Consider the following 26,547-nt stretch of genomic DNA (forward strand, 5'->3'; position numbering starts at 1 on the left):
AGCCCTTATCTGCCATTCTCCCCCCAACTTCAGCTTTGCTCCATCTCTGCCCCCGTGGCTCCCCCATCCTCCATGGGTTGTATGAGTTCAAGGAGACTGAGGACCAGATCCTTGTTGGTGGCCAGTCAACAAGACCCGTAACACTTGCCCTGCTCCAGGAGGTAGGCCAGCATCGAGGAATGAATCCGATGTGGAGCTTACACTCAAGGACTGTCCATTCTGGTGGGATCAGTACTCTGTGGTTCCAGCTGCCATGACAGTGCCCTCTGCACGAGGGGACAGGTAGAGATTTGCTGAATCAGAAGTGAATGTTGGTGTCCCTCTGCTCCCCAAAGCACCTTGGATCCTCGAATGAGAAATCATCTCCACTCTCTTTTTAGATCCCTAGTGCCTGGCACCATCCCTGCCACATGGCTGGCGCTTGATAAACATGTGTGAAGAAAATAACGACGTTATTAAGATTTAAAATATTTATAACTTGTCTTAGGTGTTGCTAGCAGTAAATTACAGGTATTTAAAAAGGAAAGAATTGGCCTTTGTCACCTTCTGTGTATTTCCAACTGTTAGCCTTAATATGTTTTGAATCCAGAAATAATGAGTTCTGAATTTTTGATGGGTGAGGAAGAAGAGGGCAAAAATAACGGAATAGAAATGTTCTGGCTGAAAGCTCCACAGTTACAATTTTAGGCAGAGCTTTTAGAGAATGCTTAGGGCAGTCTAACTGGGATGCATCACAGCAAATAAACTAATTGCTTTTTATTCACAATGATAAAAGTAATCATGGGCAGATTAAACTATGTAATAATTTATCTTTCCCCCCATTGCATATATTAAAATAAGTATGGGGTTAACATGCTTGAAATTTGTAGCTCATTTCTTTTCAATCTTCCACTAAGGTTGGCAGTAATTAGTGAAAATAATCAAATTACTTTCTAAAAAGAAGTAAATATACTGGATAATTAACATATTGACTGATCAACTATTTGGTGTGAACGTGACAAATTACCTGCCACTTTCACCCGTGAAATTGACAAAGCAGAAGAAAAGGTTGCACAGCAAATCCCTCAAAACAAGATTTTTGACATTTTAAACAAGCTAATTGTCAGGATGGCCAATTAAAAAATAAACATATTTAGATTTTCTAAATTCATTTGAGTTTCATTTTATATCATCATGCCTTGTTCAATTTATCCTTTATATGCGACCCATAGGGTCAGGCAGGCACTTTTTTAAAAAAGCTACAAACTCATATTTAGCTTCGGGAATTGAAGAATTAGCTCAAATCAGGAATTTCCTTGTTTTTCTCTGTTATTGCATTTCCTCTTTGGCACTATAATAACAACAGCTTGGATTCTTTTAATGCTTTGTCATTTTAAGTGCTTAGAGGCATTTTCTATTCCCCCAAAACAGCCATTCTCAGCTGTGGAACGTATCACACTTGTGTGGTACAATTAGTGAGAACTTAGAATCTCTTACTAAGAATGAAGCAAGATGTGCACTAATTTCCTTTTTGCTTTTATAAATGTCTCTCCCTTGCAGAGTGATCTGCTTTCCCGAGTGGGCAAGTATGAGTGGGAACTCAGCCTGAGAGCCAATTGCTAGTAATCCTAGGTTGCCCCTGAGAGTGGGTGGAGCAGGTGACCATTGTCCATCCATTATGCTCTGGCCAGGGCTGGTTGACAAGCTCCATCCTGGAGCTTTATTGCCTTTGTGAAAAGGCCTTTCCAACCCCACTCCAGTCTCACCTATTAATCAGAACAGCTACTTTTTATGGAGTGTTCCTAGGTCTTGTGCAAAGCCCATGGCATGCATTAGCTCACTTAATCCAATGGCATGGCTTATCAGAGGCTTTTCATTAAAATGATAAATTGACGTTAACAAGCATTGATTTCCAAAGATTTATGTTGTCTTCTCTATTATACTCTGTCTTGGCCCAATACGATTGAACTTTTAAAAGGTATTTTGTAAAATACATGAATGTGTTTTTGCAAAGATATGATGTATATTTTGTGTCTAGTGTGTGCATTGCAGATTTGGCATTTGGGCCACAACCTAACAGAATATTTACTTTGATAACTATACATCAGGCAAAAACAAGAGCACGTTTGGCTGTGAGTCAACAAATATGAATCTTTAGTCCTGTCTTTCCTGATTACAGACTGGAAAAGGAAAGAAGAGCTAGATGGCTTAAAATTTTTCTTCCTGCTTTTAGAATGCTGTGTGCACATAATGTTTACTTTAAGGAGAGCCAGAAAATCAGGGAAGAATTAAACAAAATTCTTCTCATTGTCATTTCGGTGAAAAAATTCTAGGTGACTTGAGTCCAGTGATTTCACCTTGAATGCCTAGGTGGTAAAATGAACGTAAGTGGCCTGCCCTCTGAGCCCTGTGTGACATTGCCATCTCCATGGCACAGACCAAGTACAAAGACCAGTGGCATAACACTAGAAACCTTCTCTGCATTGACATCTACCATTTAATAACCACTTTGAAAGCACATTAGGCCATTCTGATTCCACTTGAGTGTGTAAGTGACCTTAAGTTGTTGGTAGGTTGAAAGCACGAAATGAATGCAATGTTTTAAAGTGTACTAGCATGTTGCCAACCTTACATTATCTTAGTCCCAAAAATATGGGGAGGGAGCACTGTTTATGCCTGGTGTTCTCTAAAGCTGAGATGGCAACCAAGCACCTCCTCTCTGATTAGTGTAGCGTTGCTCTTAATCACGTGCTCTTATGAGCTGCACATCAGTGATGCTTATTTATCTGCTAGAGGCCCGGTGCATGAAATTCATGCGCGGGTAGGGAACCTAGGCCTGGCCAACGATCAAGGCCAATCGGGGCCTTCCAGCTGCCGGCTGGGGCATCCCTTCCCCGGCTGCTGGCTGCCAGCCAGGGCCTTCCTTCATTTCACGCCACCCTCAGGTGGTCAGTGCATGTCATAACAAGCAATCGAACTCCCGGTCTCCTGGTTGAACTCCTGAGGGGACAATTTGCATATTAGGTTTTTTTATATATAGGTGGCCTGTTATTACATTGAAGTCCCAGGAGAACCTCTTTTTGCCACATTCTTTGAAAACCAAGCTGAGGTGAAGAAGGAACGTGGAAAGCAATTCCTAAGATATCTGAGAGGATGTAAGAGTAAAATCTACCTTCTAGTGATTAAGTGGCCTGAGATAGATAACGGGACCGGCAGACAAGCTCTAAAGCAGTGTTTCTCAATCTTGGCATCACATTAGAATCACCTGGGAATCTTTTTAAAATCCTGACTTCTGGGCCTCACCCTCCGGAAATTCTGTTTCTTTGTTATGGTGTTGGGCCACAACATTTATTTGTACACATACCAGTGAAGGAGAGCAGTCTTCTGTCAAATGGAGAAGATTAAGATTCTCAAGTAGCTGATTTTTGAATCAACTGTAATGAGAAGACTTTCTTTGTTGCCTTTAGATGTTTAGATGTTAGGTCTATTTACCTAACATTTCACCAGGCTTTTTTAATGGGTCTTCCTCCTCCTGGAATATATATATATATTCATTTTGCCAATACAGTATGCCATTGATGTAAATTTATGAATACTATACAATTTAGAAGAAACTGAAATTACCTGACCCATCTAAAGTTATGAGTCTTGTGAGTGGGTACTTGTCTGCTGGCCAGACTTCAGCATAGACTTTTCAGAAGTGGTGGATGTCAGCTCAGAAGAAAGCAAAGATAATAGGCTCTGGGAAACTAGACTCCAAGTTGAGTTCTAATGACGACAAAGGTTCTGATTGGTTGAATGAACAATGTTGAAGATGCAAGATAAAAGTTTGAATAAAATTGATTCATAAAATGTTTGTGAGGAAAAAGCTATTTTTTCTAATTTACTGTTATTTAAGTATGATAAGTTCACAAATTAAATATTTAAATAGAAAAAAATCAAGTTAGTTTGGTGTTACTTGTTCTTCAAGAACCTAGGTTGACTTCTAGATATTAGTTTCCTATTAGTGGTAGTCATGGGTGATCTGTTGAAAAATCTCTTCTAGAAATTTAGAACAGGTTTGGTTTTTAAAAAATATATTTTTATTGATTTCAGAGAGGAAAGGAGAGGGAGAGAGATAGAAACATCATTGATCAGCTGCCTCCTGCACGCTGGGGATCGATCCCACAACCTGGGCACGTGCCCTTGACTGGAAATAAACCCAGGACCCTTCAGTCCACAGGTTGATGCTCTGTCCACTGAGCCAAACTGGCTAGGGCTAGAACAGGTTTGGTCTCAGTTCCCAGCATCTCTCCACCTTCACAGTGATTATCTGTAGCAGGTGTGTAGTCACCCCAAAAGTTCTCTCAGGATCTTGCTATCCATTATTTGGGCCTGGAGACAAACTTACATCCAGCAAATGTGTCAACTTTCCCATTTAGTCGCGACAAACACAAATTAAGTCACAGATATGGCTGTGTATACCTACAGGTGGTTGGCTTCATTCCTGTGTCCATTGATGAGGTCAGAGACCATACAGAGGTTGTCCCTCGGATTTTACCTTTTCCTTTGAGATGCTCTGAATCTGTAGATTCCCCAATATGAAGATATCATATGTGAATGAGGGATGTAAAATATTATTGGTATATTTCAGTGAGACTGCCAAGATTTACTCTTCACTGGTTTGCCTTTTCTATGTACTAAGATATTTTCTGTCTGACCTGGCAGGGATGGTTATTTCAAGTTGTCCCAGTGGTTTCAATTTTCAAAGCCCACTGACTGTTTTAGTGGAGTAAAGGATCTAAATGACTTCATCCCACTTCTCCTAATTTCCATCCCAGTAAATAAACAGAAGAGGAAATTGAATATTCCATTTGAGTAAATGTGAATGTATTTAAAAGTATGTGGTTTTTCATTCTTTTTAGTGTAAATTTTTATCATCAGTAGATTAAATGAAATAGCTTACATTTTTGTGCAATTCATATTTTATACCAACCCTGGCCCACCCAGCAGGTGACCCACCGAGGCACTGGTTTTCCATAGACTTTCATCTGAGGGCTTTTGAATTATGTATCTACAAATCCTGGGGGTTTTCCTGAGCTAACAAGAGCAGGTGTTCTAATGTCAGAAAGTAAATTTCAAATACTCTGTCAAGCTATGTATTGGTGACTCTCAGATATTCTGTCAAGCAAATGTTGGATAATCATACTCTTCTGTAAATCGATGGTTTTCAGACTTGCGTGTGTTTATCAAGATCACTTGGTGTGAGATTACTTGTCTGGGATGACAGTGTCCTTCATCTGAGTAGGTAGTTTTAGGAAGGTAACATCTAGAGTAGAGGAAAAAGAAGGTAACAGTCATGTGCTCACCCAAATTACCTCAATCTACCCTGGCAGTTTGAGGGCTGACAAATATCATAGTCCTTCTATCCTAGCCTATCAATAGCCTATTTTATCATAATAGGTACATAGCTATATTGTTACAGTTGTACTAAAAATTATACTCCCCAATCCATGAGGAGATCTTAACCAATCTTAAAGCTCTCTTTCTGTCAGACTTCTGTGTGAAACTCAATTTTTGTATATTCTATTGAATAACATTGTTTTATCTGTTTAATTTCTAAAATATATTTCCAAGTGGGTAACAGGGTCTAAATTTTATTATAAAATATTTTTGTAATGGTTTTACTGGTTTCCATTTTCTTTGTGCTTTTAACAATATGAAGATAAGTTTAGTGTAACTGCTTTGAGAGCTTAAAGGACACAGGTTAGTAGGATCAAAGCTGAGAAAAAGTTAATTGCACCACATACTTCCAAAGAAAGAGGTGCTGGCATCTTGCTCTAAAGAATGCCAGGAGCACAGTGACATGCATCCCAGGGTATTCAAACGTCAGTTAGAGCAGATAAAATATATCATTTGAGGAGAAACAAGATGGCAGCATAGGTCAACACTGGCCACCGCCTCCCACAACCACATCAAAATTACAACTACTAGTAAAATACAGAACAACCATCAGTGTAGATAGCTGCCATTTGGAGATGCTTACATTTATAACTGAGCAACTGAGGAGTGGTTAGAATGTGAAGAAGAAAATGGGTACAGTTACCCAAGGAGGTCTTCCAAAGGAGGCAGGCTTTGGGCTGTGCCTTTCAAGAAGGAAAGGGGAGCTGGGGAGGCAGTGTGAGTTCGAGTTTTGGCAGATGAGGCAAGGGAAATCCCCTGCACCCCAGGTTCACCCAGCTGTGAGGTTGAGCCACCCACTCTTCCTGACTAAGAGAATAGTCTAGCCACTGGGGATTCTGGATGCTCCAAAGATGTGACTGAGATCCCAGTAGCTGTCTTTCAATAGCTAACAGGTTTGGAAAACCTGCCTTTGTTCATATTGGCTGATGTGTGCTTGGTGGACAAGTTCATTGGGAGCCCTCACATGGGGAGCTCACTGATGATGCGCCGTTCTTAGTGAGGCATCTGCTCTCCACACCAGGATGTGGTCATCGGGAAGCACATTGTCAGTAGATTGGCTATCTAGCTCCTGAAGTATGTCTTGTATACATACAAGGAAGTACAAACTTTCCTTTTCAAATCAAAACCAGTTACAAAAAAGCCATCATCTAGACCTTGTTTCTGTTTTGGCTTTAAGTGTGGGACCATCTAGGGCAGGGGTCCTCAAACTTTATAAACAGGGGGCCAGTTCACTGTCCCTCAGACCGTTGGAGGGCCGGACTATAGTTTAAAAAAAACTATGAACAAATTCCTATGCACACTGCACATATCTTATTTTGAAGTAAAAAAACAAAACGGGAACAAATACAATATTTGTATTTGCATGTGGCCCGCGGGCCGTAGTTTGAGGACCCCTGACCTAGGGGACCACTTCCCTCCCCGCCCCCATGTGAGAAGACACACTGTGAGGAGGGTATTGTTTGTCTTCCTCACTCCACCTCTAGTCTCTAATCCCCTGGGTTTTTGCTCAGCTCTCTGATCCCTTGAAGACTCAGGTTCCCAAGCAATCTACACTCAAGGCAAGCTGCCTCCCTTACTAAGACCAAGAGCATCATGTCTTCTGTTATGTCACCCGTAAAGTGGGGCTGATAATACCTCCCTCTAAGGGCTGTAATGTGGACTAAATGAGGTAACAAATGCACCCTCTCAACATCAGACAGGTTGCTCCTTTAAGCTCCCTATCACCACCACCTCTTCTAAGATGAACTTACTTAAATCTTGGATCAACTTCTTTTCCTTTCCCCTTTCTGCATTCCCACTTCAGAGGAAGAAGTGTTCCATCCTCCTACCCACAGCTGGCCCTCCACCTCCCCTGTGATCTCTATTTGTCATCTATTCACCTTCACTTGTATTTTCCTCTATTTCTCTTTCAACTGCTGCTTTCTTTTCAGCATAAAACATGTTGGGACTCTCTTCCTTACTGTGCCCCCCCCCTTCCTCAATCTGCCTGAATCATTCTCTCACCTTCCCCTCACTGTCAAATTTCTTTGAAAAGTTGGCTGCCCCTCTTCCTCTTCTCCCCTTCCCAGTCCTTCATTAGCTCCTCTATGCACTGGGTTTTTATTCTAATCTTTCTACTGACACTGGTAAAGAAATTGGAATATTCCATTCCAGTGGCCTTTGCCAAGTCCTCGCCTTCTGGCTGCCTTGACTTTGGACCACCTTGTCCTTCTAAAAATTCCTTCCTCCCCTCTGCCAAGGCCCTGTCCTAGATCTCTTCCAATATTTTCTGCATTCTTTGAGAATAATTCTTTCACTGAAGACCCATTGAGTGGCACCAGCACGGCTTTCTCCTCTGTATCAGCTCCCTTGGCATCTCACCCACTCCCATGATTTTAATTGGCTCCTCTCTGCTGGTAACACTCAAGTCTTCATTTCCAAACTCTGCCTAGGCTGAGTAGCTGCACAGACATGGCCTCCAAACTTGATCATCTTTCGCACTAACTCTCCTCACCCGTTGTGAGTTGAAATGTGTCTCCCAGAAAAATATATTGAAGCTCTAATATCTGGTACCTGTGAATGTGCCCTTAATTGGAAATAGAGTCTTTGTAGATATAAACAAGTTAAGATGAGACCATACGTAGTTAAGATGGCCCTAGTCCAGTATGACTAGTGTCCTCCGAAGAAGAGTCATGGACACACAAGGAGAATGATATCTAATGACAGCGGCTAAGGTTGGAATGATGTATCTACAAACCAAGGGTTGCCAGTAACCACAAGAAGCTGAAAGAGGAGAGGAAGGATGCTCCCCGAGAGCCTTCGCAGACAGTATGGTCCTGCTGAAACTTTTATTTGGGGCTTCTATCCTCCAGAACGCTGAGAGAATAATTGATGTTTAAAGTCACCCAGTAGTACTTTGTTATGGAAGCCCTAGGAACTAACACATTGTCTCATCTTCCCATGTATTTCCTATGGCACTCATCATCCTTATAGGGATCCAAGGTGACATCTTGGAATAAACTCCCATCTCAGAATAAACTCTGAAGCTCCTCTCCCTCACCTTGATGCCCAGTTTTTCATTTCTGCCTCAACTGGGTGTAGTGTCTCCACATCTTCCCCAGTTGAGTTTGGTTACCTTCACTCTGGCCTCTCTGGTCTCCTATCCATCCATCAAACTGCTCTCTATAATTTTTACAAAACAGCCCTGCTTATGTCTGCATATTGGAATTACCTGGGGAGGTTTTAAAGTTTTTGTAACCACCACACATCTCTGACTCTCAGGTCCAAATCTCTGGGGATAGGGCCCAGGCATGAGTATTTTCAGTTTCCCAAATGATTCCAGTGCGCAACCAGGCTTGAGAACCATTGGCCGACAGAATATTGCAATAGCCAGAGGAAACTTAGGGAAGAAAATATAGATTTAAGACAGTAGTTCTCAAGTGGAAGTAATATCACCCTCCAGGAGGCATTTGGCAATGTCTGAAGACATTTTTGGTTGTCGGAACTAGGGTGGAGTTACTGGCATCCAGTGAGTAGAGACCAGGGATGCTGCTAAACATCCTACAGTGCACAGGACATCCCCATACCTAAGAATTATCCAGCCCCATATGTAAGTAGTTCTGAGGTTGAACATCACTGGTTTAAGAGATGGGAGAGAAGCAGCAATGCTGCCCTTGACTTTGGGGCTGACAGATGAGGTCCACACCAGTGAGGAAAATGCACTCTGCCTCATGCCACAGTTTTACCTGGGCTGTGTGTCCATTTGGCAGCCTGGTATGTTGAGACTTTTCATGCCACACCTGTTTCATCATATGCAGCCTTAGCCTGCTCCTGCCAAAAGTATTCTCTTGCTCTCCTTTTAAAATTGAGGTTTAGAGGCATTTTTGCCAGAAGCAAAAGGCCCATCACCCTTCAAGTAGCTTTTGCCAAACTCAACAATCACTATTTTGGTGGCTCATGCAGATTCTAATGAGGATGCTGCCTATTGTTAAGTGAATGGCTGATTAGATTGGGAAGAGATTGGCTAACAGGGGTTTCTGTGTGCTCATCGTTACAGTTATTGGCTAGTTTCATGACAGTGGCCTGCCTGAGAACCACCTCTACCATTAAAGAGAAACACTAGCCCTAGCTGGTTTGGCTCAGTGGATAGAGTGTCAGCCTGTGGACTGAAGGTTCCCGGGTTCAATTCCAGTCAAGGGCACATGCCCAGGTTGCAGGCTTGATCCCCAGTAAGGGGCGTGCAGGAGGCAACCAATCAATGATTCTCTCTCGTCATTGATGTTTCTCACCCTCTCCCTTCTCCTCTGAAATCAATAAAAATATATTTTTTTAAAAATAGAATCACTAATAATATGGTTTATACTAATTACAGAGCTTTACCATTTCTAAGAGTTTTCATATACATCATCCAATTTGGTTTGTCATTTTAGCTTTTAGCTTTATGTGGTGTCATTTCCTGGAAAGGAAAGTATAACAAATATAAAGGCATTATTGAGGAAATACATCAGAAAAGAGAATAAGAATAAGGTATCAAAAAAACATAAAAAAACAAATTGAATGTAAAATTAAAAATTTCAGTCCTGGCAAGGTAGCTCAGTTGGTTAGAGCATCATCCCAATACACCAAGGTTATAGGTTTGATCCCCAGTCAGGGTACATACAAGAATCAACCAGTAACTGCAAAAGTAAGTGGAGCAACAAGTTGATGTTTCTCTATCATCATCATCATCATCAATAAAAAAAGATATTTCATATTGGTAATGGGAGACAAAGCTTTGCCAAATTGATAGAACTTCGGAAAAATCTAATTATGGAAAGGACCCAATTCTAGACAATCACATTCTAAATTTCTGCCTCTATGCTGTATTTATAGTTTCTGAATTTCTTAATTTGTGCAACATTTTTAATATAGCATGGGTCTTAATATTTTGAATATTCTTGTTACTTTCAGATATTTGCTGCTAGAAGACATCTTTGATTTCAAGTAATGTGAGAATAGTAATCACTTAACAATTTCTTTTAAAACACAATTTATTTAAAATTCATTCATTCAAGCAGGTGAGGGATTTTCACACTAGAATTGAAACTGGACGCAATGGGTCGAGGCTACCTGTCACTACTTGAGCCAAATTAAGCAGAGACAGGGTTGAATCATATGAGCATTTATTCCAATAATGCCGGTAGTATGGGGAGAGCAGTCGGTCACCCTGGAAATTCTGCTCTGACCTTGCTCACCAATGGGCTGATTATGTACACACGAGGGAGAAGATAGCTATGTGCAGCTGTGAGCTGCAAGTTTAACATGGAAAGGTCAGGGTAGAGTCTGCAGTTCGGCCTTCAGGAGCTCAAAGTCCGATAACAAGGTGTCTAATCTTCTATGATGTTACAAACAGCTCAGCCCCTTCCTGGGACTGGAGAATGGTCAGCCTTCCTAAGAAAAACTCCTGGAGGGGGTCAGGGTCCAGGCACAGCAACCAGAATCAAAGCGTGTCCTGTCCTTGGTCTGTTTCCAAAAATGTGTTTATTTTCTGAGTAATGAACCCATCAAGGCATCTTATCTTTTTACAGCCTTGTTTCGTCCTCCAGCTTCCCAGGGTCTGTAAGAAAACTTCTCATCTATAGCTAGTAAGGTGAATGATTATTAGACAACTGTGGCTCTATTCTTATTACGTGCCCTTCCCCACTATCAGAATGTGAAGTGAGGTTGTCTTTGCTTTTGGGGTTGTTACTCTGTGTATTGATTTCCTTTGAGGGCCAAAGAGGAAGGATTATGCTAGGCATGTGCAAAGACATGTGAATGCCTTCATGCCCCAGAAACATTGTGGAAGGTATAGGTCTCAGGGAAACCCACTGGCCCTGAGTTGCCTGTCTTTGTTGGAGGTGGTCACCATGATGTGTTCCACAAATGCAGTCTTAGCTCCTTACTCAGGAGAGAGATGAAGGAGCTTAAGGAATCTGGAGGGCATGCTGGCTCTTTGGAAAGGAGGGAATATCCATCAGCAGGAGGAAAGAAAAAAATCCAGAAAGAAAAGCAGTCAATGCCAAGAATGGTAAACAATGTGAATGGAAAGATGAATGAGGCTCTGTCCTCTGGAACTGTAGGACCACTAGAAGGCTCTGCCCCTGGGTACTGAATAGGAGGCTGGACTTTGAGGAAAAAATGTCCTATAAAATGTGAAAATTTCAGAGGAATTAGTTTGAAGGAATATGGAAACATCCCTTCTTGGTGATTAATGACTCCCCACTGAGGAGTCATTTGGAGGTAAAAAGAAACCTAAAATATAATTCTAGAAATTTGGAAGGAGTAGACATTTGACAAACTATATTGATAGCTATGTGACTATGGTAAGGAAATGTAGGTAGGTGATTGTTCAATTCAATGAATTCCCAGTTGACTGAACAATCATAATCATAAAATGTAGATTAGTGACTCAATTTTCAGCATGCATTCGGTGCTTAATGAATCATGGTTGAATGACTGAATCAATGAACAAACTAGTCAGCCAACCAGGATGATGTCCAGAGTGCATACACAGGATTCTCTCACCTTGTTTTTTCAGTTTTTCCTGGAATGTTTTTCCCTTTCCTACATATCCCTTCTTTACCCTACCCTACTCTTACCTGCCCTGTTCTTCCTTGCCCATCCATGCCCTTTCCTATTCTTCCTGTCCCTACCATTCTTTACTTTTCCTACTTAGGTTTCTACCTAACTGCAATAGCCAATTCAACTCGGAAAAGGTTTTCCCAACTTCACTCTCTCCCCTCCTCTCATCTTCTCTGTTGTGATACCACAGTGCTTGTACCAGGTAGGGCCACCCTGGTTTAGGAGGGTCTCCTTAGTCTGTGTGTTACATGAAGACAAGCTCTGTCTCTTGTGCATGTCTGTGATTGTTGTAGATATTAGTACTTGAAAGGTTGTTAGTACTTGGAAGGTTATTCTGTGCACGTTTACTAAATTGGCTGGAATTCTACAGAAGACATGCGAATATATACGTTGAACCGTATGAAACTACTGTTCTTAGTATTAGCAGTTTTGTATGGTTCAATGTAATACATCTATTTTATGTTAATATTTTTTATTTCTGTTTAGAACTATTCTTTTTTTTAGTATATTTTATTGATTTTTTACAGAGAGGAAGGGAGAGGGATAGAGAGTTAGAAACATCGATGAGAGAGAAACATCGATCAGCTGCCTCCTGCATACTCCCTACTGGGGATGTGCCCGCAACCAAGTTACATGCCCTAACCGGAATCGAACCTGGGACCTTCAGTCCACAGGCTGACGCTCTATCCACTGAGCCAAACTGGTTAGGGCTGTTTAGAACTATTCTTACCTTTAGTCAGATTACCTTAATGCATGGGGCTCAATAAGTTATTTTCAGTTCTTTAAGACATTTCCCATCCTACTCATTCTATGTATCTATTCTGGCCCCAAGTGGGTGCATACCTAAGAAATGTTATAAATATCTACTCTTATTTCTTGCTAGTAACAATGTATCTATTATTATTTTTCTGATTCAGATGATGTATTATAAATATCCAGGAGGTTTTTGAGGCTGTGTATAAAGTTACAATGGTAACTTTTAGAATTGTCATACATTATTGGCCTAATAAAAAGAAAAATGATGAAGTTATGAATAAGGCAAAACTGATACATTTAAAGGTGCATGGTACATTAAATGATACAAAAATGATACATGGAGTTTTTCAGGGTGGAAGTAGATAACATTTTGTCCCTGAGTTTGATTTCCATGACTGTGCTACAGAACTAGAGTTGCCCTTAAATTTGGAATGTCTTCCATATTCTGTCTTCCCGCTTTTACCTACATTTTAAAACAATATTCTTAAGTCGTAGCCAAAGAATCATTCTATTCTGCAGTTCTATAATTGAATGACTTTGCTAGATACTTTAAAGGTAAAAGCCAATAATATAGCTCATCACAACTGTCCCCTTTTGTCCCTTTTGTGCTGAATTGAATTTTGGTTTGGTTTTAATTTTCGCTTGAACTGCTGAGGGAGAATAAACCTGTCACAGAGCAACAATTACCATCTCTCTGTCTGAATGCACCTACGTAGTCTTTGCAAAAATGCTTAAGACCATCCTGTTTGGACACATCATCCTCCTCAGGTTTTCCCATGGAGGTAGTTCATCACAAATGAATCTGGTTTGTTTGTTTTTGTCTCTTCTAATTTTTTCATCTTAAAAACATTTTATTGAATTTATTGGGGTGGCATTAGCTAGCATAATTACATAGGTTTCAGGTGTACAATTTTATAATACATCATCTGTATATTGTATTGTGCGTTCACCCCTGTGTTCAATGTAGCATGGTTTACAATAGCCAACATTTGGAAGCAGCCCAAGTGGCCGTCAGCAGATGACGGGATAAAAAAGCTGTGGTACATTTATGCAATGAATCTCCTCGTGAAAGTCTGAAATTTTAGACTGCCATGCTTGTCAATCCCCTCACCATGAGACATTGTCTGGGGCCATCATTTAAGGAAATAGCTGATTGTGGGCGTGGTCTTCTAAGACAATGGTTACAGTGAAAAATGAGATGTAAAATGAAAAGAAAATGTTGAAACAGGCTAAACTGATTTTCAAAATCTTTTTCGGTTTAACGGGTCCTTCGGTATTGAATACAGAAGGCTTTGCAGATTATCCAGATCTAATGTGTTAAAAGATCGGGTTGTTAAAGGATTTTGATGCAGGATCTTATACATTTTTTAAGTGTTGAGCAAGAAACCCTTAAAATTTGGGAGAGATTTTTTTTTGGAGTGGTCTCTAATTTGACTTTATGTTTGTTTTTAAGATGGGTGCTCACCCCAACCAACTACCAGACTCTGCTCTTAGTTGGAACCCTTTGTCCTGTAGTTATCAGCATTCATTCCTGTATTTGACTTGAGTTTCTATAAGCTTTTTTGATAGGGAAAATGAAATTAAGTGGGTTAACCGAATGCTTAAAACATGGTGCAGAAATCAGTGATGCTTCAAAACATGCGGGAATGTGAGAACGCTGGTGCACTGGTACCTGGGTATGCAAGGAGGCATGTGAAAGCAGCAATCAAAATCATTATTGGTACAATAGCTTTTATGCTGAACATTTTGAATGCTCTTGAAACTACCCTTTCATTTTGAGCCAGGGGTTGTAATGAAGAAAGCTCCGTATAGAAATAACCACGTGCAATAAGAAAAACACTCTCTTCTGATTTTCATTCCAAGAAGCCACCAAAATGTCAGCTAGATATACTCACAGCATATTATGATTATTTTAAAATAAGGACAGGTATCTCTATTAATTGGGCTTGAGCTAAAGTTTTTATTTCCATCACATATGTTAGCTAGAGACCAGGAAATAGGTACTAATACTACATTGCTACACTGCTATTATTATGCCCATGATGTTTGGGTTATCTTCCTTCTTATGTACTTTTCATATAAACATATATATGGGTGAGCGAGGAAAAGCGTTGTTGGTGGATATATATATATCTACGTGAAGATTGTGTAAAAGGCAAATTTGAAAGAAAGCAAATAAAATAGAGACCCTGGGCAAGTCCTTTGACTATATTCTGCCAGGGCCAGGGGTACATGAAATAAAACCAATTATGATGCCCCACGGGGTCCCACGGAAAAGAAGGCATTTGCTTCCGGAAGACGTGCATTCTCCTGAGAGAACATACTTCATGGCCAGCCAGCTGAGTCACGTGGTAGGAGGGGGCTCTTTTCTTCTCCACATGCCCTCCTCTGATGTCAGGAATCACGACTCTCTCCTCTCCTGGGAGAATTCATTAGCATTCATTGGGCGCAGTTGGCAAGGAGAAAGAAGGGCTCGGCGGGTAGGAGAGCAGGGAGGAAGGGGCCCGGTGGGGAGCGGTCCCGCCCCCCCTCGGAGCCGCATTGAGATCGGAGGCACAATCGGACACAGAATAGCTGTTTTATAACTGGGATCCTCGGTGACGTATGGCTGCCGGCTCCTTGGCAGCTGTCTTTCTGGACCAGTAGGCAGAGGGAAATTGACGCTGAAGAGACTTTTGCATCTTGGAAGGGACTGTAATCTACTGTAGTGAAGAACAGAACCGCTCAATCACGCGAGTGTAAATAAGAGACGGAGGGGAGTCCAAAGAAAAGGAAGAGGAGGGGAAAAGTGTGTGTTGGGGGGAGCGGGGGAAAAGCATTTTTGGTGGATGGTATGAAGCCAGCCATGGAAACTGCGGCGGAGGAAAATACTGAACAAAGCCAAGAGAGAAAAGGTACCCGGCGCTGACAATAGCCTGTTTAGAGCTTTTCACTGGGGGTGCTTAAAGGGGGGGTCGCCCGGTTTGTGTCTCTTGTAAAATAGCTCAGAAGCAATCCCTACCGCCCGGTCTTGCTTTCGGGTGTTTTTTTCCCCCCTTGATATTAAATTAATAGAGCAGCCTTTCTGCAATCCGTTCCTGTTCCAAATCTTCCCAGCGAACGTGGTATTTCATAGAAGGGTGGCAGCAGCTTGTCACCTTGAGCTGGATTGGGGGAAACTCTCTTTTTTAATTAACGGAATGTCATAACTTAGGTTCTGTGTTCTGCATGTTACGGTCCAGGGACATGGGATGCATTGTTTGCTGCTCATGCCGAAGAGGAACTGGAGGGGCATGCATCTTAAATGCGTTTGGGTCCCACTCATGCTGTAACGATTTGGACATTCTCTCATGTTCTTATTGAATATGATTGCTGTTTCTAGGTATGGGGCCCTGGCTGACATGTAATAGCCATTTAAGTTGGAGCTGGAGAGCGGGTCTGTCAGCTCTGTTGCCTAGTGCTGAGGGGGGGGTGGGTTCTGTTATTCATGACTTGGAGGTTTCGGGGAGGAAATTGATAATGGTCCTGTTCCTGAAAGGGAATCTTAGATCATATCACAATTGGACATATGGAATGGTGGGGTTTTTGGCGGGGGGGTGGGGGGAGGGGCGGGGGGAGAGAAGTGTTTTGTGGTACGAAAGTGGCAGAAAATAGAAGCCGAAATTAATCTTTGCCCAAGTAATGACTGATGGCAGGTGTGTGATAGCCATAGAGTCAGCTCAGCTGCTGTCAGTCCAGGCATCTCCCCTGCGTGGTGACTTGTCTCCCTCCCCCAAAGTTATGGCCCGGACCGGATTCTGTAGCCGCAGTGGCTCCAGCATCGAAAGCCACCGTGCAAAGGAAGGTTATTTCTCACGGCCCTGCCGTCCACTGACAGTCACTAAGCAGGAGTCATTCTCCGGGATGGAGGCTTTACTATGACGATGTAGGTCGAACTGTGAAATTGCTGATAGTCAACCATTTTACATGACAGGAGCGGCAGTTCCCTGCCTTTGGCTTCACAGCACGCCTGGGTTGAGGCTGCGTGTTCTTACATGGGATTTCTTCTGTGCGCAGTACTTGGATGACATTGCATCCTCCAGAGAGCAATTTCATGTTTTAAATTAATTCTTTTCGAAGCGTGAAAGAATACACATCCATAAAAATGGACAATTGAACCATTTTAAGTGTATAATTCAGTGGCATTAAGTATAATTAAGTGGCAATAGCACTTCCATTTTAAAATGGGTAGTTTACTTCAATCCTTGCATCAAACCTCCCACCCACCCACCCCACCCCACCCCCCCAAAAAAACAACAGCCCAAAGTCCCCCACAACCCTGTCCTTTCTTGTTTGTATAGATCTTATATGTACATGAATGAGCAAATAGCAACAGGAGGATTTATGAAGCTGAGGAACTGAGATGACAGTTTAAAGATTCATATCCATGATGTTCAGAGATGAAATTTGGGGATGGAATGAGTAACATAGCATTGTTGTGAGGAAGCCTACCCCAGTTGATAGCAGGTTTTCCCTAAAGCAGATGACTCTGTTTAGCACACACTTTTTATTAATAGGGTGTCTGCCAGTGGCAGATAAAACCATTTCGGTCTCTGCAAAAACATACCTTTCATTTTTCTCTCCAAAAGCAAGCAAGGGGCATAGAAGCAATATGAAATCCTCACTCCACAATCGTGTATCTCATCATCATTTAGTCTTGTGGACCACTGTTATTTTATGTCAATTAAATATTATTTAATACCAAATCCACAGGCTGCCACTACATCCATTGACCATCTGTGTATGAAATCTCAGTAGCTATGCTTTTGGAGATAAAATGAAAAGCCAAAGGTAATTCCTGGAGGAACTTTAAAAATTACCGAAATTGATAAACACTAGCTATTTGTTAAGGAATTAAAAAATGCCATGTTAACACAAGCTCTAACCACATATAGAGTACATGCTGCAGTAAGAATACGGGCCAGGGAGTGTATTTCCACTGCAGCCACGGGGTTGCGATCGCTCTCTATGTGACCCACCTACCATTAATGTTGGTCTGGAGGGTGGCTTCTCTCCTAATCTTCATTTAGACAAGTTCATAACTACACAAGTCAAAACTCACACAGGTATCATCTTTGTAGTGTCCCCAGCCTGCTCGCCATTGTCATTCAAGGCACAAAACGAGAATCACACGTTTGTGCGTGTTTGTCACGCCAGCATTTCTTCAGATTTCATGTTCACTTTCAAAAATAAATGTTTGCTGCATTGAAATTAGCATTTAAAAACTTGACACAGTTAGAGAATGTATTAGATAATTCTTGAGCTGGTGGGGCTGTTCTTTACAAAAAAACAAAAAACTTTCAACGAGGGATTTAATTTACCAAATTTAACCCTGTATATTTTGTCACTTCCCACAGGTTTTTATGCACATATATTTTGCCCCGCTGTTCCTTCTTTTTTTTAATAGTTAGCACTAGAGGCGATATCTGTCTCTTAATTTGGGGTTTATTGCCCAGTGGTTATTACCCAGTAGTTTCTGAATTAATGGCTTTGGGTAATTATTACAATATTTATTAAGAACATAAATTAAATTTAGCTTTATAAATGGACCTCCGTTTTTCTAGTTGGTGTCACTTCCTGGGAGTTTTGGCAGGACAAAGAGAGCTGTTTCTTTAAACTAAATCAACATGAATTTGTTCCTATTTAAAAAAAAATAAATAATCCAAGTCTTATAAGATAGTTGTAATGCATCAATATTAATTTTCAGAATTTAATGTCCGTGCTATGGTTATGAAGTGGTGCCTTCATTTTTAATAAATATACATTAAAGTAAAAAAAAATCCAAGTCTTTTAAAAAGAGAAAGCAAATGTGTTTTGGAAGCATTCTCATAGCTTTTGTCAGAGAACACTACTGAACCATCAAAATTCACAATAAGTATTTAGTAGTTACTCAGGAATTCTCTAAGGAAAGCAAGCAGGTTTTCTCAGATGTAAGCAATGCCAAATTACTACAAATGGCAGTTTTCAAATTGGAAGCATTAAATTAAATCAAAATGTGAGCATTGAGTAAGCAGATTCACTGAAATGGAATAAGTGAAGGAAATGAATGAGAATCAAAGGAAATAGATTATGAGACTTAATAATAAAAAATGGAGAGTTAGGTTTCTATTTATTTCTGTAGAGCTTTACTTGATGGCAATTCATTTGTGGAAACCAATGCATCTGGAATTGTTGGGAGTACTGAATCACAGGGTAGAAAAACAATTGAATCAATTGCTCTATTGCGTGAAAAAAATCTAAGTATCTGTGATGAAAATTATTTTTATTACATGTAGGAAATTAGGAGCTTCTAAAGCAATTATAGTCAGACTAGTTAAGCTCCTATGAATCATTGCTGAAATAAATTCCAGAATTCCAGGCTTCAAATTAAGTTCCTAACCACATAGGAAGGAAAATGTAATAAATTGGAAATAATGTATAATTTAAAATAAATTACAGGACATAGTCACAATAAGAAATGAATTTGAAATTATTGACTTGATTAAAAACTTAACACATCTATTTAAATCTTTTAATCAAATAGATAAAAAATTAGATTCTGTTTCTTTCTTTCCTTTTCCTTTTTTATTTTATTTTGCAAAACGTGTGCACTTTTGGACCCTATCTTTTTTTGTTGTTTAGGAAGAAAATCACTCCTCTAGAATATATGACCTGCATGTTTAAAACCTATTGTGATGCATTGAACATGTTACACTATTTCTGGTATTCTATGAATTATTTCATATTAAGATTTTTATTGATGTTCTCTAACTTAATTTTATGAATGTGGTATAGAGAATGTTTTAGATGCAATTTTTCCTTATAAGAATCTGCTAAGGAGGACATTTGAAGAGAGGGTGTCTGGGGGATAGGCTGTAGAGAAAAGCGTGGCCGGCCAGATGGTGCTGGACATATGTGGTAGGTATGATACAGCTTGCTTTCATCTTATTTTTTAAGAAAACTTAAGTGTGGAGATCTCAATGAGCCATTTGCTGCATCTCCTACTTTTATATTATTATTGCCATTAGCATACTTTTCAAGGCTGGGTCTTGCTATTTCATTAGACAAAGAATTCTGACCCAATTCTGCAAATTTAGATTTGCCTACCTTAAAACAGAGTCAAAATCTTGAATTCAAACTGTAACACTAAAAATTATATTTCTCTGTTATTTCGAAGTAGAGGTCAATTTAGAGTAAATACTTTTAACAACATGACTTACTAGCCTTCATGTATCCAGGAGCATGTGAAATAGCCAGTTATCCTCATGACAAAAATTTCCCCTCTCTGGGACTGGTAATGAATTGGATTATCCTAAAGACACTCTTGCTTTTCTCTCCTTGGCACCAAATGTACATCCACATGAAATGGTTGGCCAGGAATGGGTGGCTATGGGAGAGAGGGAGACTACAGTCCCAGTTCACAAATGTACCTGGTTGTTCCTTCACTCATTTGATTATTTATTCATTTTATAATGTTCTATTTTGAACCATTATCCTTCCTCTGACCTCTTAGCTCATGTCATAGGAGTAGAAGGACCCTAACTCATTTTAGGGACTAGTATGTGTAGTTTAATCTTAAGTTTGACCATAATTTTGCTGATCAATGGCAGAGTAAATAGCAGACAACAATGCCAGAGATAATTTTGATCCTTAGCCATCCCAGTGGTATATCTCTTCAGAGAACATGTAACAAGAGAAAATAATTTCCTATTTTGTAGGCTGATTTGATTAATTGTATCAACTTCTTTATATATGCCAGCTTTACTAGCTATATTCAAACCAAGGATCAGCACACCTCATCTATAAAGGGCCAGAGAGTCAATATTTTAGGCTTTGTGAGCCATAAAGTCTCTGTTGTAACTACTCAAGTCTACCATTGTAGCCATAGATAGTATCTAAACAAATGGGTGTGGCCGTGTTCCAATAAAACTTTATTTACAAAAGCAGGTGGCCATCGTTCATGACCTCAGCTATATTCTGTAGTGTGGTGATGGCTTTCCTTTCATATTTTAAATAATAGCTAAAAATGAAGGATGATAGATACAGCTTTCAAAGACCTTGCCCAGTGAATGTGGTCTTTCTAGGAAGCTCAGTCTTTGTCACTCAGTTGCTTGCAGTGATAATTTCCTAGATGCTAGAAAGTTTAGCGGTCTGCAGCAGTTATTCAGCCTTGTCACTAACTCACGTTAAGTAAATTTTAAAAAGTGTACAAGGCATTGTTTTGTTATACTTTCCTCAACTGCCCATTGTTTGTTTCATACCCACCTTTGGTGATGACCAAGTACCGTAGTGTCTATGGCCATCAGTCACCACCACTCACCTCAGCCCCAACCATAAATGGTATCTCAGATGTCACAGCCTTTTGTGCTTCTTCAGTAATATAGATCGGTCTCCTCCCCATCTCTCTCTCCTACTCTCTTAGAGGAACGTTTGCAGTCTTCTCTCTGTAAGGCAGGGCCCTGGGTGTACATATCTTCTCATTTCTTGCCAGTTGCCCAGAATTAACATATTAATATACCATTCAAGCTGCAGCTTTTCCTTGCAATCATGTGACTCCCTTCTGAGTGTTGGGACCTTGTCCTTTTAAACAAAATGTATGTGGGGTTCTTTGAAATTTTATATTTAATGTCTTTAAGTTTGGCTCAAACACATGAAATAGACATGACTTTCTTTTCTTTCATATCTTAAGATTCACTATCATAAAAGGCCTTCCCAGAAGTAATGGAAATCCTCCATCCACTTGCCACTTCCACCCCCACATCTGCTGGAGCAGTAGTATTTTTATGATAAATTAAGCATCTCAGGCATGGCTGCCATGTTGTTCCCAGAAAACACATTAGTGTAGGGCAGTCCATGTTTTTCACTGTCATTGCCTGGCAGACTGTGCCTGATTGCCCAAATGTCTGGAGACTCCCCCACCCTGTGAGGAGATGAGGACAGAGAATAGATGTATCCCATGTAGCGAGTGCTTGAATTGCATGGTCTGGCCTGGGTGAGATCAGTGTGCAGGGGGACCTGGGGGTCCACTTCTTGGTCCACAGGGTCTCAGGGAGCTCCTTTACATTCAACCAAATATTTATTCAGCACACTTTTGGGGGCACCTACTGTGTATTGGGCATAGAGAGAGAAATGTTTTTAAAGGACAATGAAATTTCTCAGATCAAAGGTGATAGAGCTACATGGAATCCTCTTGCTTGAGGTCAATATGGAGAGCTCACAGCCACTTTACCAAGAGGAAATCATGTCACAGCACAGGAGGCGACTGGACCTTCTTCTGGTTTCTTCCACCAGCCCCACTGAGTCATTTTGCTTTCAGAAAATGTAGCACAACCCATGTCTAAGAGAGAATCTTGTGAATAGTAAAGCAAAAATCTAAATCCAGGGAAGGCTGAGAGTTAAAAAGATTTAAGAACCCTGACATAACATCAGAAGCTTGGGACCTGAAACATTTTTTTAGGAGGCACAGAAGCATAGCTCACCTCCAGAGGGTCTGCAGAAAAACTCTTGTTAAGCTAACCACTGCTTCAGCAAAAGAGTAGAAAATGGAGTGGGCAAGTGACTTGTCTTCTTATTAATCTTGGTTTCTTCATTTGTAAAGATAGAAGAAGAATAACAGTACCTGTTTCATTGGGTGCTTGTGACAGATGAGGTACTGGCTGCAATATGCTTTGCATGGTGACCAGCGCACCATAAGCACTCTATAACTTACACAGCTGGCACCATCGTGGACAACAAAAACAGCCAAACACTTTCAATGTGCAGTTCTGGTTGTCCTAGCATCTTTCCTTTCTTTTCAATGTCTTTAAGTCTTTAGAAGACATTTTACTTTAACCTGAAGCCAAAAAAGGCTTTCTCTAAAACATCACCTAGAAAAGTGTGTGTCCACTCCCAGTGGGAAATCCCTGAGAGTTTTCAAAGATCATAGGGAGTGGAGTTGGGATTTTATAAAGTCTTTGCGAGGTTTGAAGTGCACCTGGTCAGGGCATGTGCTGTGTTGCCTCGCAATGTGGTTGTTTCCTTGGTTCTTAGGTGCCAAATGGGGCGTTATAGCCTGATCTTCTGATGGAATAATTATCTATGTCAATGCTAGAATTATATTTTTTATCCTGGAATATTTGTGGCACCCCAGAGGACATAACCCCTTATTGGGTTTTATGAGATTCCCAAACATAAACTGGCATGCTGACCTTATGTTTTCTTAGGGATTTCAAGATTGTAATTTAACTAATAGTTACCAGCAGCTGACTCTGTGTCAGGCAAATTAGTAAATGTGTTTCTCTCCAATCCTAAGAAGTAGGAATTATAGTTATATTACCAAATAGGGACCCGAGTCTTCAGGAGACCAATTGTCACTGTGTGTGTGAGTAAACAGTAGTCCAAACCCAGCAGCCTTGGTCTATAAAACACTGGGAGATCATTGAGTCAGGGTTTAATCCAGAACATTCTAGGCTCTAAAGTACTGAGTTTAAGATGAGGTGACAGAGAATGTTGCAGATGTCAGTAGGAGGACGGGAGTTTCATTCAAGATTCAGCAGAGCATGGGGGTCCTTTGCCAGATTTTCAAGGCCTGGGCCTGGGTACCAATTATTGGAAAAGTGAGCCTGTAGTCACCCTCTGCTTGTGCAGCTGCAATAAATTATGATAGTCTGTGGGTCTGAAAAGAGAAAATAAACAGAGAGAAAAATATTATTGTGGGTAAGCCAGATTTTTACTATAAATAGTGTCTGCCCAAAATGAGCATTCTAAGGGGTGGGGTGGGAGAAATGGATTAAATAAGAAAAGAAAAAACAATTTGGGTGATTTTTGTAAACTTAAATTGAAAAACAGAGGAACAGATTCCAACATTCTCAATTTATCATGCTGAGCTGATAAGATGGTATTGAAAGATTGCATTCCAATTGCATATTTTTAAACTCCTCCTTTCCTTGAACTATATGGTAAAAGAATTACTAAAAATGCTGATATAGAATCTTTGCTGGAGATAGAGACACTGACTCTTTGCCACCTGAAATTGGCAGTGAACAGCAGAGCTGAAATGGAAATTGGCAGGTACCACTGGATGTACCCAGGCTCAAAGAACCACCAGTACCGTCCCGTGCCAACCCTGGGGGACAGGGCTAGCCCCTTGAGCAGTCCAGGTAAATACAGCCTTGGGGTGAATTCTAATAGCAAGTCAACTGTTATCGTTAATATTATTTGTAATGGTTCTTTCCAATTGGTGATATTTTATGTTTTTGCTTGATGCATTTATTTGTTCACAGGGGCATGGGTGGAATTGACCCTTTAAAAAATTTGATCATCTTTCTTTTTCTCTTCTTCTCTCCATTCCACTCCATCTTTCACCTCTTTCTTCTCCCTCCTCCCCCTTTCCTCACACTCACCTCTTCTTCTCAAAGGGAGTAGTATACAATGAGCTACACCTTAGGGCTAACCACAAAATTTCCAATGTCTGAACTGATAACTGGGGGGGGGGAGGTGTCACCCATGTCCACCTTAGGACCAAAAACTAGGCCAGGACAGTCAAGGAGCCTTGGCTCTAAGAGTACTGTGAGTATCCCCAAATTTATTCCTGGCCCCACTGCTGTGTACCACTCTGATTTCACGTTAGCCATTGCCTTTGAGATGGGAAAGTCAAAGCACATGGCGTGGGGATGGAATAACTGTATCCGATCCCATAAGGTAGGTCCAGTTTCTGGTTTCCTTGTTCATGAGGAACTCTGGTCCCTCAGAACCGCTAGGCGCTGGGCCTGGATGAAATGTGAAATGTGTGGGGGACTGAAAAGGGGGAAAATGCTGAGTAATATGAACATCCACCCACCACATTCCCAAAGTCTACTCGCGTCTTAATACTCAGCTCAGTTAGCTAAATTTCAGTGATTTCAAGTTACTTAAAATGTGACTATAAAGGGATGGTACTGGGTCAAATAAACAATAGGTTTGAAGTTTTGCTATAATTTTGCATAAACCCATAGAATCATTTTTCCTAGTTTCTTACTTTTTCAGGAATACCTCAGAAGTACCTGAGATACGATGTAGCACACCTATTGAATTCCAAAGTCACAACGCCCGCAATTATTTTAATAAAACTTTTTATTTTTATTTTAAAACCTAAATTGGAGCTTCAGGTTAATTAACATTAAATCTGACTTGGGATTTAGCTCTACATTTGGGGTTATGGATTCCTTCATTTGACATGGGGCTGTAGACGCCAGCTCTGTGTGTACCTGAGCAGTGCTGGTTAGAAAAGGTGAGCAAGAAGGGATATCACACATTTGTTCTCAGAGGTCCTTTAAAGAATGGAGGGTTCTGGAATATTTTTTTAAAATTGCCATTAGACATGATATGTCCATGCAATTAAAGAATACTCTTCAGCAATTAAAAGGAATGAATTACTGACACATACTAGTACTGCAACATGGGTGAATCTCAAAAATCATTTTGCTGAGTAAAAGAAGTCAGTCGCAAGAAACCAAATATTGTATGATTCCATTTATATGACATTTCTAGAATTGACAAATCCATAGAGACAGAAAGTGTTTGCCACAGGCTGAGGGAAGAGTGATGGGGAGTGACTAGTAAGGGATACAAGGGATATTTTTTAGAATGATGGAAATGTTTTAACATTAGATTGTGGTGATGGTTACATAACTGTAAATTTACTCAAAACCATTGAATTGTACACTTAAAACAAGTGAATTATAAATGTAAGCTATATTTTATTAAAGCTGTTTTTAAACACCCCCCCCCCAAAGCACCATTAAATGTGCACAGTTCGCCCTAACTGGTTTGGCTCAGTGGATAGAGCGTCAGCCTGAGAACTGAAGGGTCCCAGGTTCGATTCTGGTCAAGGGCATGTACCTTGGTTGTGGGCACATCCCCAGTGGGGGGTGTGCAGGAGGCAGCTGATCGATGTTTCTCTCTCATCGCTGTTTCTAACTCTCTATCCCTTTCCCTTCCTCTGTAAAAAAATCAATAAAATATATTTAAAAATGTGCACAGTTCGCCCTAACCGGTTTGGCTCACTGGATAGAGCGTCGGCCTGCAGACTCAGGGGTCCCAAGTTTGATTCTGGTCGCGGGCACATCCCCAGTGGGGAGTGTGCAGGAGGCAGCTGATCAATGTTTGTCTCTCATTGATGTTTCTAACTATCTCTCTCCCTTCCTCTCTGTAAAAAATCAATAAAATATATTTTAAAATGTGCACAGTTCAATAGCATAGAGTGAGAAGAAGGGTATTAGATAACATAACAAGAAGGTCCCTAAGTTATCAGAGCGTTCTTCATTTTAAGAATGTGTTGGAAGATGCCAGGCTAGTTGGAAATCAAGAAAAATAAAAAAATCTTCCTTGGATTGTGTGATAAAGAGTAAACATCAATATCTTATTAGAGGAAAGCCCTCTAGCAATTGCTCTTGACAAGTTTTGTCCACTGGTTGAACAGTTTCCTGTAAGAACACTGGAAAAATACATGCTTCTGATCCTACAACCCAACACCAGAACACGGGCATTCTAAGCAGCAGTGGCCACTGAGGAGAAAAACACAAGGCTCGATCCGATTTCTTTTCTGAAACCTTTGGGGCCAGACTTATTCCAGAATTCAGAAGAGCTTGGGTTTTTGAAAAGTAACATGGCACGTACACCACGTGCTACATGACATCACCAGCGAAGTCTGGGTGCTCCCACAAATCAAACACATTAATCTTTGTAGAGAGCCTACATTGCATAAAGGAAGCCTATAAACAGCCTCTGGTCCAATCACATTGGGTTTTGCCTTCAAGTAAGTTTAGATCAGAA

The 26,547-nt window shown here is 40.6% G+C and overlaps 1 protein-coding gene across 5 annotated transcripts in view; it reads left to right on the plus strand.

Moving 5' to 3' along the window:
* Positions 1 to 26,547, plus strand: part of GPM6B (glycoprotein M6B) — a 143,740-nt gene that overhangs the window by 91,274 nt on the left and 25,919 nt on the right. Inside the window, exons 1-2 of one of the 5 annotated variants that reach the window (XM_006088598.3) lie at positions 15,240 to 15,653; positions 23,775 to 23,894. The exons of 1 other annotated variant lie outside the window; for it this stretch is intronic. In XM_006088598.3, coding sequence (XP_006088660.1) covers positions 15,593 to 15,653; positions 23,775 to 23,894 — 181 coding nt within the window. In that variant the 5' untranslated portion in view covers positions 15,240 to 15,592. Of the gene's footprint in view, positions 1 to 15,239; positions 15,654 to 23,774; positions 23,895 to 26,547 lie in introns of those variants that run through there. 3 more of the 5 variants (XM_006088597.3, XM_006088600.3, XM_006088599.3) reach the window with 3 other exon arrangements.

The sequence above is a fragment of the Myotis lucifugus genome, unplaced genomic scaffold (assembly GCF_000147115.1).
Source record: "Myotis lucifugus unplaced genomic scaffold, Myoluc2.0 scaffold_49, whole genome shotgun sequence".
Lineage (NCBI taxonomy): Eukaryota > Metazoa > Chordata > Mammalia > Chiroptera > Vespertilionidae > Myotis > Myotis lucifugus.